A 14,171-nucleotide genomic window follows, 5' to 3' on the forward strand; every position below is an offset into this window, starting at 1 on the left:
AGGCATGTCAGCTTGGGCACCGAATGGTGTGACAGCAACATTACTTCTCTCCCACGTGAGGACCTTTATAAGCAACGATGGTCACCAAGTAAGGATCCAGGGCTGGCATTTTGCAAGGTCGTGAAGCTCCTTGCCATCGCTCCTGGAGTACCAAAGGTACTGAGCGGTCCCTGATGCCTGAGTACGACCTCTGTGTCTCGACTGCCTGTAGAGCAAGGCAGACTCGTAATTTGATTTTATCTTCCTGCCAGCAAATTTGAAAGCACGGGCATATTCACAATGTGAAGCTTGCTCTAGGGTTCAGTGCCTATATCTTTTCTGTTTAGTAGGTCATTACGGAGAAGACCCTTCCTATCAAAAGTCTTTTGCGGAAAAGGACAGCTCCTTTAAAGAGGCTGCAATATCCTTGTTTATTTAAGTGACACGGACAAGTAGAAAGAAAATAGCAGTGAGTTAAAAGAGCATGAAGAACAGATGGAAAACGCTCTGCATTTTGGAGAAAAAGGGTGTGTCCTCTCACCTCCTACAAATGATGACTGCTGTTCCAGATGTAGCCGCTTATTTCCTAAAGGTACTTTAGGTCTCGTGTCACAAATTTAAACTGGCATCTTACCCCTCCAGAAATGCCAAGAGCCAATCTGTGGAACAGCTGAGATTTCTCCTTCGCAAATGTTGCCTGTTCGGAAGGAAATGAACCACGCCTGAGTTGTGATTTGGATATTTTCTCATAATTCCGTGTCAAGCAAGAGGTAACTTTGCTTCTCTCCTGGCTGATCAGACCAGGACTGTTTGTAGATGAAATGAGACCATTGAAAGTTGTTTTGCTCCAGCTGCCCTGTTTTCCACCCTGAAGGTCACTCCAGATTGCATAAAAACCTGCTCAGGTGTGAGCAATTCACCCCTTTCTGTCCAGTCTGTAGATGGTGAGTGTCCTGGGGAGCACTTGGCATCCTCTGTCTCCTCCTCCGACCTTGCAGTTACTACAGGTCCGCAGGTTTGGGTCCCACTTTTTGCCTCCCAACCGTAATTGTTTCATTGGGTTAGCTGTGCTACCGCGACTAACTTTTGCCCTACGTCGTTCCTTTTTTTCCAGTCCCAAATGACATAGGGCTTGTTGGTACGACATCTCAAGGACTTAGAGAGCAGGAAAAATGGTTTTGTAATGAGATTCTGAGGACGAAAACATGCAAACTTGCTTGAGCCAGAATATCTGTTGGCATTTTAGCATAATAAAAAATATCAGATATGTTTTCCTTGTCTGTCTTAGCCTTATTCACTGGAGAACCCTGAGATACAGTGCAATAACATATATAAAAAATTATGCCCTTCAAAGCCACCCAACTCTTTCTCCCTATTCCCTACTATTTATACTATTTATGTTAGCTTTCCTTGACTCCTTTAAAGTTTGATCTCTTCTTCTTAAGCCACATCAGACTTTCCTACATCCTTTTCTCCTCGCTCTCCTCAAAAAACTTTCCCTTTTCTTGTCTATCTAGGCTCTTTTCTCTTTCTTCCTTCTACTTCCACAACTATTCAGACTTTCTCAGATCATCAAGATCTTTGTTGCACCTGAACAGAAATTGGGTTTCAGCTTTGACAGGCGTCTTTTTAGCTCAGCACTGACATCTTTTCTTAGGCAGCAACTTCCTGTAGGATCTATTTGAGAAATTTCTGAATGCATGAATTATGTTGGCATGCACAAATAAGCATAGCAAAAATGTTAATTACCACCACTTTTCAGTTGCTGAGTCTCCCCTTAATGGGTTGAGCAAGTTTTTTCTGCTCTGCTTTTTTTTTTTCCCCCCCTCCAGATAAATTATCAAATGACTTTAACATTTGATGGTGGTGCATAGAGAATAATGAAAGCTTGTTTTTCATGTTATACTTCATGCAGATTGTTTTTCTGAAGGCATGCTAAGGAATCTGACAAAAATGAAAGAGCGCCTATAAATCGGAAATATTTTCTGCCATGTTTAAATATGTTTTTGCCAAAAGCATTATTCTTGTCATTTCCCTTAGAATATGGCAGGAATGTGGTAGCGTCAGCAGAAGTCGTGTGGACGCTTGTGCACTTGGCAGAGGGCCTGCAAGGTGCCATGTGCTGCGGTCTGCGGGAGATGATGATGTTCGGTATCACAGACTTGGGTTTTACATCACTGCGCAGTGCGACGCCATCGGCAGCTCTGCCCCGCGCCGGGGAGCGGGACTGGCAGACCCGGGTGAGGAAACTCATGCTGCCTCTGCCCGCATCGTCTCTGTGCACGTTGACTGTAACCAGGCAGAAGAATATATATAATTATAGATGATGATTTAGACTTTAAAATCCTGAGGATGGTGACTGTGACGCAGCCGACAATTCCTGTCTGAGGTAGGATCGAAAATGTGGCTTTAAAGCCAATTTCTACTTCTGGCGCGGGGGATCAGACAGCAGCTTTATCCCCTTTGCTGTGGCAGTGACGTGCACAGCTCCGATGATGCAGAAGTGCTTCAAAATCGGGTGGCAGCCCAGACCCCGAGGTTCACGTTATCTGTAGGGCCACACGTCTTACACCCTGTTCCTCACGTAGTCTAACGCCGCTTGCTTTCTGCACCCCTCCTAGCTGCTGAGCGTCCGCCCAGGCAAAGCAAGCCGGCCAAAATGCCATTACGGAGAGGGAGGCAGGAGTGGCAGTGCTGCTTCTTGCTTTAATGCCTTTTTTATTTTCTTTTTCTCCTCATAGATCAAACCTGTGCGTCAGAAGGTGCGTTGCTGGAGCCTTAACCATTGCTAACGCAGGCTTAGAGGGGAATGATGTCTGAGTGGAATTGCATTGAAAATTAGGTTTTAAAAAAGGGGCCGTGCGTCTTTTAGGTGAGGGCTGCCATGGCACGGCTCAGCGTAGGAGCCGTCCCCGTCTGCAAGGAGCTCGAGCAGTGTATCGCTCGCAGGACTTCGCTCTGTGGGCAGCAGCGTTAGCAAGCGAAACGGAATTCCATAGCTGCGTCTCTCCTTCTGGAGAACTTCTGAAGTTGAAAGAGGAACGCGGAGCTGTTTATCCGCAGCAGCCAACACGGGCTTCGATGGACTTGGAAAATATGCACCTGACCTTTGATGAGACTATCGCATCCTCCACAGAGAGCACTTCTCTGCAAACACCTTGGCGGCACAGGAGCAAAGTAAATAACACAGAGGACAGGCTCCAGCCACGGGCAGGAGTGCTCGGGGGGTGGTGGGAGACAGTCAGGCACTGCCCGGTCAAACATCCGAGGGCAGGAGGGGAGGCAAGAGCTGCGCTTCCCCCAGCTGCACCGTTTGGCCTTATAACCCCTGACCCTGGCAGCCAGGGACATGTTCTTTCTGGATCATAACCAAGTTTAAGGGGATTAGAAACGATCATGGCAGGGAAATGCACAGAAATAGTCAAGTGTGCATTACGGCAACTCTTCAGCTCCTCTGTGCCTCTGTAGATGAGATCTCAGTGGTGCAAGCGAAGGGTTTGGTTGCTGGTAGTGAGAACACAGCAGTAACGACCAAAGGAATAAACCTGCTTTCTGACTTCTGTTTTTCTTCTGCCTTTGTGTCTTGCTGGGATTTTCTATTATCACTGAGTCAGAAACAGATTTATAGGCTGTGAGTACAATTAATTTCCATTTTGCACCTTGCTATGATCTCAAAGCAAACCATCCTGGCTCCTTGGTTTCTTGATGTTCTTGAAAGCAAGAAAAACTTTGAGCTCAGAGCAAAATATCCAGGCAGCTGTCTCAAAAAAAAGCCATGCTGAGGTTTCACTGCGAACGTCTTAGAGGGGAACAAGGAGATTTAGCACTTTGCCTTTACCCAGCCACTAACCTGCTCTGGTTTTACAATGTTTGGGGTTATACCAATGGACCATGCAGATAGTCTTTGGTGGATGCTTTAATTTTTATTATTTTGATCCCTTAGCAAAGGCACACAATGCCAGTTTACACACTTTAGATTTACTACTGTGATGAGGGAGGGAAATACCATGTTCTTAAACTTATAGGCCTATTAACCTTATTAAGTTGCAAGGCTCGATAGGTTTATCAGCAAGCTTTGTGTTGTGTTTCATATGTTTTTCGTGGGGAACGGAACGAGAGCAGCAGCGAGGTGCGATACACTATTGGTTTAACAAAGCAAGCAGGAGGGGAGAGGTGATGTTGTTGGCTTTGCAGGGAAGTGGAAGATATTGCTGCTAATTTATTCTCATAAAATGCAAATTTTATGGATGCTGGGAATTTTTTATTATGGTTCTTAATGATTCATATGACCTGTGATACCTGCCAGTGAACCTTACCTGGGAGCAAGGCCTCAGACTGGGTGCTCTGCAGAGAGAGGAGAAGACAGAAATGTCAATTGCCACTTGTTTTGTTAAACCTGATTCATCCAAACCTGAAGTGGGAATATCTTGAATGCATCTAAATCTCCATATACACTTTATGCATGCAAATCACAGTTGCGGTCTGTTAAATTGCATCCTGAATAGCTAGAAAAAATAAACTCGAAGAAGTGAGAAGCAAATGTGAGAGCTTGCATCTTCACTCCGTTGGGATAATACCGCTCCTGTGTGCCTCTGAGGGGGACAAACGCCCGGAGCCCGGCTCTGGGCTGGTGATGTCTCGATAACTCATACTCGCCTAACTGCAATCCGCATCGGCCTCGTGAATGCAGTTTGTGGTTGCTCAGCTGGTCAAAGCCTTTGAGAAGGTGGAATCTGCTCTTGGATTTTGTGGGGGGAAAACCCAAACATGACTTGCCGGTCTCCTCTTAGAGTCAGGTGCTAAGGACCGCAGTCTGCCATAGGTGACTTTTAGGCAGAATTGGAAACAGAAAGCAGGCTAAGGAATTTTGCTAAGAAAGATCTTACCATGAGCATTTACAGGACGAGCATGAATGAAATACACGCAAATCCTCAGGTTAACCATTATTTTCTTCCTCGTGTTCAGACCAGATGCAATTGGTTTTGCAAAGCGTTTGGGAGATTTGCTGCTTTCCCTTTCCCACCCCCTGTGTGAAACATCCTTAACGAGCGTATTTGATCATCTTTTTGTCCTTCCTTAGAAAGTCACACAAAAGCTGTCTTCCTATGTTCAAAGTTTCTGTAATCTGCTGTTTTGCTCCAGGCTCCACAAATCTTCCTCCTGTCCGGGCCCACATGGCCATCTCCTTGGTGTCCCCCAAGAGCTGCTCGGTGGCCTTGCTTGGTTGTCCTCTCACCACCTGCTCATGCTGAAGGTGCCTACAGAGAAAGGCTCTGAGCACCTCTCATGTCCAAAGCTTATGAGCTAGAAATGTGGCCAAATCCACTGTTTTAAAGGGGTATGATAACGGTAAGCGTAGGAGGTACTGACCAGGCACAATGGGAGGTCACCATGGACTCAAACAACTCATGATTTAAAAAAACTAAGTCAATAATGCACCGAAGGTTACCCGGAGAGTCTAAGGTACAAGCTCCGCATTGAACCTAGAAATCTTGAACTTTAATCACAAGGCTTTTCTTATCCCTCGTCTTCCACAAATAATGTTGTGTGAAGGTTAATTTTGTATTAAAATGGAGTTAAACTAAATGCAGATACAATGAAAGCTGACGCTAAACTATGCTCAGGTAGAATCCAACCCAACGTGCTTTTCATTGCAGCAGAAACACGGGCTAATCCACTTATCGGTTGGAGTTGGAGGTCCTGTATGAGTCGGAACGGGATGTTCAATTCAAATGAAAAGATTTTCTCTCTGAATAAGAGGACACATACTGAATATGCAAATAGTCAAATGTTCTCTTGATGGTTTTTATAAATGGATTGCTTACTGTGGTGTTTAAATGAGGCTAATTTCATCTTATATTTCTATAGTCCTGTTGGTCCTGAAGAATCCTGAAGTACTTTACCAACAACTACAAACACGTAGTTTTAAAGTAATTCAAGAGTCATTGAATTATATCAAACACTGACGTGATCAGCACCGGCACGTACAGTGATGATGAAAAAATATTCAACCACAATCTGAGAACAAATTATGAATTTTTCTATAAAAATTGTTAAAGCTCTTACATGCCACTGTATTTCTTCTGGCCTTATTTGAAGGCCTTACTGCTTTCTACCTTCTGGAATTAAATGCATCTGCATCAGGAGGCTGAATGTTCCAGTTAAAGTTGCCATAATTTATACCAGCTCAGGTCTCCCCGAAGACTCACACAGAGTTCCCTTCTGGAGCCCTTGTACATTGATTTTTCAGTGTAAACGCTGAAGGAATTGCAACGTTTGAGGCTGCTGAGTCACTGGTGTGCATGTCTAACACTGGGTGACTGTCAAAAAAAGATGCTTAGCATTTTTGTTCTAAGAAAAAAAGTGGAGTTTAATGTTTTTCAGCATTCCCTTGCCCGTGTGGTCTAACATTCACAGACTTTGTGGGACTCCTACCGCTTTTACAGTACTCTGAATAAATAAACCAGAGGATCCCCTAAAATGTTGCGCAATTAAATTATATATTGCGCAATTAAATCTGTTGCTGTAACAAATTATGCTCTTAGACATTAAACATTTGCTACATTGGTGGAGATTAACAGAATTTATTAATCCTATGGAAGATTTGATGGAATAAACTTAAGATAGGCTAGGATATGTCTGCATGCAAGAGAAGGAATTAATGTCCAAAGAACTTAAGTTCTAAGAAAAATGCTTAAAAATTGGGTGCATTAAAAACTAAGCATGTAAAAAAAAGCGGGGCAGGGGAAGAAAAAGCTATATATATTGTTACATGTTGTTCTATGTATTGTAGCTGTTCTAAGTATAATAAGATGCTTTGAGGAACTTTCTACCTAAAGTGCACTTTTCCCTTGCATCCAGGCTTTACAAGGTCTTAATATGATATATTGGAAGTGGTAAAAAATTCTTGAAATGTGTTTTTGAAATCTTTAGACCTTTGACCACATTTGCTATGATGATACAGACTTAACAGTAAACCCACTTGAGAGACATTTTAATAGAACCCTTTAAACGAAATCAATTGGTAGTTTCATAATGGCAGCTGAATGTGTGTTCTTGCCATTTTCCCATTTAACAAGAAGAAAAGGCCAGACAAGGACCAATTAGTCATAATAAAATCAGCTTTGATGACATTTTCACTCCTGAACTCTGGTATAAAATGGTCATCTAAGAAAGAACTGAAAGGATATGTGAGGAAATTGGTATAACTGCATGTACATACATATACACTCCTGAGTAAAAAATGATCAGGTAAAGACACTGCAGATTACTTGGAATATGGAGAAAATATACTGTTTGTGGGTTTATGTGTATGCATGTAGTTTTACTTGATTTTGTTTTAAATTTTAACTGATCTCAGGTTTTTTTTTTGAAGTCTGTGCAGGTTAAACTTTGTTTTCATTCTTTGGATCTCAATGACATTCATGTGCTCGGGTTACCCAGTTGTCCCTTCCATGGTAAGTCATGGTCCCTACTTACTTGAAGATCAGATGCTTCGTTTCTTTTAAATAGCTATTTTGTTTAATTTTTTTTTGTTTGCTTGTTTCTTTGTTGTTGATGTTGTTTATAAAATGAAAGAAGTTTCTTGTATTAAAGCTTTTGGTTAAATATTATTACCTAATTTTCCTGGAGTATAGCTCAATTTTTGCTTTAGTTACTAATAAAATATGCAAGCCTCTAAAATAATCATGTGAGAAATCTATTGCATATTTAATACGGAGTGTGGGGAGCTTTTGCTGAAGTTGAAATATTGTATGGAAAAGAGAAAAACATCAATCATCTCCTCTCCATTTCATCTAAATTCCTTGTCTATATCAAATAGGTACAATAAGATATATGTATTAATTTCACTTATTGCTAGATAGTTAATAAACCAGTAAATTTATTTGCCACTGTTAGTGTGTAGGTAAAGGAGAAATTCTTATATAAAGTTATGGAAAATTATTGCATAGAATCAGTAATACAAATTTGATTGAACTATGAAAGAAAGTAGAACAGCCTATAAAACCGAAGTGAACAGGTTACTTAAGTAATGCCAATATCCTTTCAGTTTCTGGTCTCGACCGGGTTACCAGGACAGCTTGCTGGTCAAACTATGCAAACGCCATTTAAGGCTTTGCCAACGTGGGATGAGATATTTTCTTTCTAATGATGTTCAATTTCCCTGCTTTGGACAAAGTCTTCTTTAGACTCCCTATTTCTTTATTGCTGTAAAATCGGCTCTTGGAGCCATGGTTCAGATTTCTTTGTTTCCTCTGATGTGTTTTGCATCACTATCCTTTCATTAAGGTGATCTGTCACTAGCAGAAATGGTGGATACTCGTGCAGCTGTTTATTTCATTGATGTGAAGTTCCCGTTAGCCTTAATCTGTCCATCGCCCAGTTCCTCTCTATGTTTTCCTTCTGTAAATGCTGAATAGTCTTTCACTTCTGATCACAGATAGTTTAGACACAGCTTGATCTGAGTATCCACATTTCTTAATGGATCTCTTTATGGCAGTGATATAATAGGTAAAATGAGTAATTATTTCAATGAATATCTTGCATGTCAAAATAACAGTCCCTGTATAGGTTGTAAGATAGCAGCTAAAAATTCAAAGGGGAAATTCTCTGTGTCTGTGTTTCCTGCAGAAAGTATTTCTTCTTGTTAGGGAGAAACTTCAGTCTGGGGAAAAAACCCTAGCCAGTGGCAAAGGCAGGCTGTGCGGTTAGTGAGCTGCAGCCTCGGTGCATGCTCTTCCGTGCAGAAGGAATCATTAATCTACCTTTTATACGCACAGAACAGAAAAAAATGTTAAGTGCTAAACAGTATTAATAAAAGTAATAGCCTACTGAATTAAAACTAATCTTAATGAAGCTAATGGCAATTTTACCATCAATTCCAGTGAAGGCAGGTGTTAACCCCGTGGCTTTGCATGCAACCATTTCCCAAGCAAGAATGCAATACAGCCAGCTTTAGAAATGATGCAGAGTATTTCTTCTAGATAGATATTCAGCAAGCTGGTAAATCATGGTAAGATGAAAGATGCACAGAACAACTATAGACATGCCAGAAAATGTTTCCTTTTAAATTCAATGCTAATTTAAATGCAATTTGTTAAATGCAACTGGTCAACATCACGGAAAACAATTCATTTAAATGCAATTTAAATTTGTAAAAATTTTTTATGTCGTTTACATTTTTATACCATAAAGTGTAAGGAAAAGGAATGTGTACATAAACCTATATGGACTTTAATCCAGATTTTTTAAAATTCCCATTACTATTTTGTCATTATTAAACTTAGTCATAACTACTACCATAACTAGTCATAACTACTACCATAACTAGTCATAACTACTAGGAAGCTTCCTCTCCCAAATTTCTGCTTTACAAGTATTTTCATTTTCTCTTATCTGTCATTTAAACTACATGCCTTCACACCAGTGATAACAAGATGCTGTTTCATTGATAACTGAAAAAATCTCATTTTACAGCAACAAACATGCATGCTACTCCAGGGAAACTGTGCTACATGTCACAACTGGTCAACATCACGGAAAACAATTCATTTCATTCCGTAAACATAATTGTAACAGTATCAGTATTTTATACCAGAAACACCACACAACTTTTCTAGAAAGCTACGAAAAACTCTGATTTTGAATATGATGAATCCTTAGCAAATAACAGTTCATCCTTGTCATTCTAAGCCTAAATTGTTTTTGTGTTTCTACTTTGCTTTTTATACTGAACAAGTCCTGGCAAATACACAAATCCATAATTTTACCTTTTCTTATCTCTCTCTTTTTTCTTTTCTTTTTTTTTTTTTTAATATCTTCAGAGCAGCAACCCTTTTTATTTGAATTGCCAGCTGTATGGAAAATCTGATTACTGCCTCGTCCTGCTGAATAACTGCTTAGCCAAGGTGGGCAGGAATGAAGAACTGGCTTTTTTAAAGCCTTACCTGGAGATGCCTTTCAATAAAAGGTCGTTTCGCAACGGTGTTGGATCAGGAATTAAAAAAACTTCCTTTCGAAGAGCAAAGTCATAAACAAATGTTCAAAACCACTCTCGATTTTAGCATCTGATGTTTAACGTTGCGCTTAAAATCATTTTAATGCTTTTCTATTATAAAACCAACAGAGACAAATGTCCCCGTGTCTTCACCATATAAACAGCTGTTTGTTTCAAAGAGCACAAGCCAAGCGGAGCAGATGGAATTGCTCAGAAAGGGCTTTGTTTCCAAAGTTACAGTATCATAAAGTTTTGTATTGAAATGAACGTTTTCATTTGGTTAATTCCCCTTCTTTGTAACGCTACAGATTTAATCAGCTTGCTGTTGATTAATAGAAAAATAGTCCTGTGCTTTGAATAGATGTGTGCGTGCAGCCTGTGGGGAGGACTGACGGAACGTATTCCTGACATCCCTCCTCTCTGCCGTAGAGGCAAACCCACCGGCAGGGCAAGGCACGCCGGCACTTTCCTCTCCCAAATCACATTCACTTGAAGACGCTGCTCTGGCAATTTTAATATAGATTTAAACTACATTTCATTTCAGGTTTCCACAGATATGAAGGGCCACTGGTGAAAGACAGAATCAGGCTCTACTTGTAACTTATAGTTTCTTTTTAATATAGTTATTTAAAATTACTTTAGCAGGAAATAATCTCTTGAGATGTGTCATCTCATTTCCAGAAGAGTCCTGGGAAATCACTCTAAGGCAGGGTATCAGTGCAGCTCCCTTTGCCTCGATTAATTGACTTACGTAGGCCACACGCATCTGATGAAATGCGCCAAACGCGGTTTCTGCTCGTCTGCTACAGTTGTGGTGCAGTAATTAACAAACGCGGGTTTTTTTAATTTCCTGTTAAAAAAAAAAAAAAGTCATTTGATCTGAAAATAAGTAAATGTGGTGTGTAGGAACTCTGCTGAGTTACATATGTGTGAATTTTACCTTGTGGCTATTTCCTCCAAATGCAGTGTAACAAGCTGTGACATTGGCTTGAAAAAGTGTCCACGCAATGCATTTTGAATTCAAAGCTGAGCTAATAATAAATCAGTATATGGATGCTTTCTAATATTTCCCTATTAAATATCACAACCCAGGAGATCATCATTCAACCAAGAATAAGGCCAGCTGGCATCATTCCCTCCATGATGCCCACAGAGAAAAGTGACTGGAGCACGGAGCTGTGCTAGTGTGATACTGGGTTTCTGGACTGCAGCTGGCTAATTTCTGGCTGATTCGAGGAGATCAAACACACTCCTGTCTGCGTTTGTCCACGCTGAAATGTTTAAAGCATCGTAATTTTTTAAAGCTGCTTAAACACTTACACTCCTTTTGGGTACTGTTGGTGTCTAGGTTGCTTAGCTCTTGCAGCTGTTAGTCCAGTGACACCTAGAAACCTTTAAAAATGCATAAGGAAATGCTAGGTAATTGTTATTCTCGTGCACTCTGACCCGTGTGATGTCTGGATGGGAGGAAGCCCAGGCCAGCAGACGCGGTGGCAGGCAGGAGCTTCACTGCACTAGGGCATTCACCCTGTTTCGTTCTTGGCTTGCTGTGGTTTCAGCCATGGCAGAAGTGCTGCAAATGCAATTTTCCAACTGTCCAGAACTGCCCAAGAAGCAGCATTTTAATGCCTTTGGCCACATAAAACTGAAGGGCTAGGAATGACTCCTGGCCTGTGACTGCTGAGCGTGCGGGTAAGTGCTGCCAAGAGGTACTGACCTCAGACACGGGTCCTGAGTGCAGGGTCCCAACAGCACTTAAGGAAAAAAAGGTAACATGGATTTAATTCTGCCCTTGCGCAGGCATAACGTGTGTCTTCTGCATCTGTGCACGTCTGTGTTCAGAGAGGTGGAGGTGTTTTGTCGCAGTGCAGCTACCTGGGGCGGCTCTGCCCCGCTCCTTACAGCTCATATCACCACCCAAATTATTTTTCAGGGAAGAAAAAATCCAAAACAAGTCCAGATTTATCTTTGTCTCGGGCTTTCACATCCATTTTAGTTAACTTTTTTCTATATAATCAAATACATTTCTGCCTTGGTAACCTATGATAAACAAGGTTGTCTGTAAGCCAACGGAGCTATACGTGTAGCTTTGAAAATCAGCCTCTTCCTTTCCATTTATTGTGCGGGTATATGACCAAGTCGTTTAGTGATTCGGCAATTGCCTTTGAGCAGGGTATGGTCAGAAGGGATGGAGAGCCGGTAGCCTGCTTGCACAGACCTTCATCCCCTTTTTTTGAAAGTATAGGCTGCAAGAAAAATAGCTTCTTGGCTACTGGAAAAAGCCCATTATTTATGATTTAGTCATTTCCTGACAAGCCACTCCACCTCAAGGGATATGCATATACAAAAAAGATGGTACGAGGAGGCCACCAAGAGCCATAAGTCTTGCACTCCCCTAAATCACACCGAGCAAGCTTGGAAAACGTAGGTTATCTAGCTGACTTACAGAAGTAGTTCTGTCACCGCTGGCCTGATCTTGCCATCACCACCCACTAAAAACTCACGGCGCTTATGCTGCCTTTGACATGAAATGCTAAACTCTTTTCTGAACTTTAAAGGTGGCTTTATTTTGGAAAGAACAGAGAGTAACCTTAGTGATCTCTGTCAGAAAATAAGGATCTAAGGGTGCCATTGCTGAGCACATTAATTTTTACGCTGACAGAAACTGGAAACGTGACATTAGATGACTTTTTTCAGTGCAAAGAGGACAATAGGAACAACTGTAGGAATGCTAGCCTACAGCATAATTAATGTGCTGCAATTAATTATTTCCTTTCTGGAGAACAGGGATTCATTACTCTGTGAAAAGGTATTTTGTTGACTTTCTTTACTATTTTTCTCTGCTAACCTAAGCGAAAGAGAAAGGACGAACAAGCTTAGAGGGCGGGAAGAGTAATGCTTTGTCTAGGGATTGAGGAGCAAGTTGGGAAGCTGGGAATGCCTCGACCAGTCTCGGCCTTTGATAGTAATTCAGTCTGTGACCTTAGATAAGTCACTTCATTTCTACTCAATTTCTCTGTCTGAAAAATAAGAAGCTATCTTCGCCAAGCTATCTGGCATAAGCAGTGTCATGACTGATGGATTTGGGAAGTGTTTTGGAGGTGTTGGGGCAGCGAATGGTGGTCTCTGCGGTGCACTGGGGCTGGGAGAAAGGCATGAGCTCTGCTGCCCCATCAGCGTGACCTCCAGCGTCACCTTCAGCACCCAGCACCCTAATGCCCGTGTTCATTTTCCAACCTCCAGGCAGCCCGGTGGGTTTCACAGCCGAGCCACTTCCCAGGTTTACGAGCTGTTTGCACCTGCGTTGTCCATTACCCGTTTGCCAAACAAATGGGCGAGATGCTCGTGCACTGATGAGGCTGAGTGAGAGGCATCCTCTACACCTGCACTTCCAAAGTGCAGCTGCTATAGTTTATGCAATCTTGACCTAGCAATACTGTGTATTTTCTTCTTTTTTGATCATTCATCCTTTGGTAAAACACATTAAAATGCATTTAAAGGACATGCAGAATCCCTGAATCCATAGGGATTTTTTTACCCTACTTTACTCTAACTTGTATCTACTTTTGGAGGCTTTGGACATAAGTTTCCACTAATGAGTCCCTGTCTTTGGGCTGTGAGAGCCATCTTTGAGCATAGCAGTCACTATTTTTAGCAGCCAGCCTGTCCCGCTGCCCTGCAGCTGCAGGAGCCTCTGCTGCATCCGCAGCCCCCGCCCTGGAAGGGCACCTTGCAAAGGGCCGTGCCGGTTATTGCACGTTGCCTGCTGCTCCTCTGCTCCCTGGAAATGATCCGTGCCTTTGAAGGAGGCAGCTAAGGTTCACCACTAGGTGAAAATGAAAAGAGCAAATCCAATAAAATATGAACGAGTGAAATCTGCCTGAAGACAGGAGGAGGAATTAAAATTTTTTTCTTCTTCACAGATTATTGGCGAGAAAGGCAATTAAATAGCCTGATGTAATAGCATCTAATTTACTTGCGAGACTGAAAATTGGTTGTTGTAATAATATACCAATGCTTGGTTTTCTGATTACCAAGCATCTATTAAAGTATATATATATATCACGTTTAGATTTCCTAATTTGTTATTATTTGCCTGTAGATAGTAATTTATTGCCTTAAAATACTGAGAGGAAGAAAGGAAGAAGTGTCTTGCTGCTTTTAGCTCTGGATATAATTTTGACCTTAAGAAAGA

The 14,171-nt window shown here is 41.6% G+C and overlaps 1 protein-coding gene across 1 annotated transcript; it reads left to right on the forward strand.

Moving 5' to 3' along the window:
* Positions 1–77: 77 nt before the first annotated feature.
* Positions 78–10,104, forward strand: NPS (neuropeptide S). The gene is made up of 5 exons (XM_075155399.1): positions 78–88; positions 2,020–2,130; positions 2,721–2,741; positions 7,355–7,436; positions 9,804–10,104. Exons 1-5 carry the CDS (start codon positions 78–80, stop codon positions 10,011–10,013), a joined length of 435 nt encoding a protein of 144 aa, XP_075011500.1. The 3' UTR covers positions 10,014–10,104.
* Positions 10,105–14,171: the final 4,067 nt, after the last annotated feature.

Source organism: Calonectris borealis, chromosome 7 (assembly GCF_964195595.1).
Source record: "Calonectris borealis chromosome 7, bCalBor7.hap1.2, whole genome shotgun sequence".
Lineage (NCBI taxonomy): Eukaryota > Metazoa > Chordata > Aves > Procellariiformes > Procellariidae > Calonectris > Calonectris borealis.

Excerpts from the sequence above, each read along its gene's own strand:
- NPS (XM_075155399.1), top strand. Across the intron at positions 2,131-2,720 it reads GCGGGAGATGATGATGTTCG|ATCAAACCTGTGCGTCAGAA; the intron begins GTATCACAGACT and ends TTCTCCTCATAG. Across the intron at positions 7,437-9,803 it reads ACCCAGTTGTCCCTTCCATG|AGCAGCAACCCTTTTTATTT; the intron begins GTAAGTCATGGT and ends TAATATCTTCAG.